We start from the raw sequence: 1,146 nt of genomic DNA, 5'->3' as shown, positions 1-1,146 counted from the left end.
TTAAATGGTTGTACTTAGTAAATGCGTCTAACTTGTACTTGTTTTGGGTATGCATCGCTATTAGCTATGTAGTGTGTTGAATTTCATTCCAATGATGCTTCCTTTTGAAAGAGATGAGAGTGAGAGATGAGATGCTCTTGGAGAAAGGATACCGGATGTTCGTAGGTGGTCTTTCCTTCTCGTCCTCCTCCTCTGAGACCTCGGTAAAGTAGCGGAGAATGAAAGGACCGACCATCACTGACGGTCGAAATAACATTGAGAGATGAGAGATGTTATGAGAGGAAAGATACCTGCTATTGTCGTAGGTGGTCCTTGCTTCTCATCTCTTTTCTGTGAGACCTTGGTAACGCAAGAAGGGATGGGAGTAACGACCCTTACCGACAGTCAAAATAAACAGGCAAGGAGTGCCCCACCATACATATCTACCACCACTTGAGAGGTGAGAGTTGTTGAAGGGAGCATCAACTGACTGAAAGTTAACCCACATGAAGAGTTGTTGTGTATTCTTCATTTAGTTTTCAACTTTGCAAAATTAAGTTTGATACAGAGACCGTTCTCGCATGACACTCGTGCAGGAGGATGGCCCCTTGCCGCCCTCCTGCGACCGGGCTTTGTGGTATTCGACTTCGGGGGATCACCTGTGATGGTGATTGGCTGTTCCTTGGCACGTTTGATACCCCCGAGCTCACCGTTCATGCGTATGATGCGGTGACTTCCATGTATGGGTGGAAACTGACTGACCTAGACTTCCCCGAGATGCCAAACATGTGTCCTTGCCCCTCCTTAACGGATTTATTCTCGTAAGGAGGTGAAGGCACGCCGCCTGGCCAAGATGAATAAGGAGTACATGGCTAGGTATGTTGAGGCCAATCCACACCTTGTTGTAGCGGAGCGTGATTTTTGGGCCAATAAGGAGAAGGACCAGAGGAGGAACGAGGACACTGACATGGATGCTAGAATAACCGCGGAGGTCAACCAGCTTTTTGACAAGCTCAATGGGCAGGGCTACTTTATGTACGACGATGGGGATGAGGTGCAGCTGGCAACCCGCACCGATGGTGAGGTAGGCCCCTCCAGCGGATGTCGAGAGGTGATTGACCTTGTCTCCGAGGACGAGGACGAGGACTAGCTTCGCATCATCCTACC

General features: G+C 49.0%; 1 protein-coding gene across 1 annotated transcript in view; it reads right to left on the bottom strand.

The window, feature by feature from the left end:
- Nucleotides 1-1,136: 1,136 nt before the first annotated feature.
- The window catches only part of LOC123172548 (probable protein phosphatase 2C 37), a 6,039-nt gene continuing 6,029 nt past the window's right edge, over nucleotides 1,137-1,146 (bottom strand). The window contains exon 5 of the mRNA XM_044589499.1: nucleotides 1,137-1,141. Within this exon, the coding sequence (XP_044445434.1) occupies nucleotides 1,137-1,141 (5 nt within the window). The remainder of the gene's footprint in view (nucleotides 1,142-1,146) is intronic.

The sequence above is a fragment of the Triticum aestivum genome, unplaced genomic scaffold (assembly GCF_018294505.1).
Source record: "Triticum aestivum cultivar Chinese Spring unplaced genomic scaffold, IWGSC CS RefSeq v2.1 scaffold44348, whole genome shotgun sequence".
In the NCBI taxonomy this organism is placed as follows: domain Eukaryota; kingdom Viridiplantae; phylum Streptophyta; class Magnoliopsida; order Poales; family Poaceae; genus Triticum; species Triticum aestivum.
The sequence above is the reverse complement of the archived record's forward strand: the minus strand, read 5'-3'. Positions and strand labels throughout refer to the sequence as shown.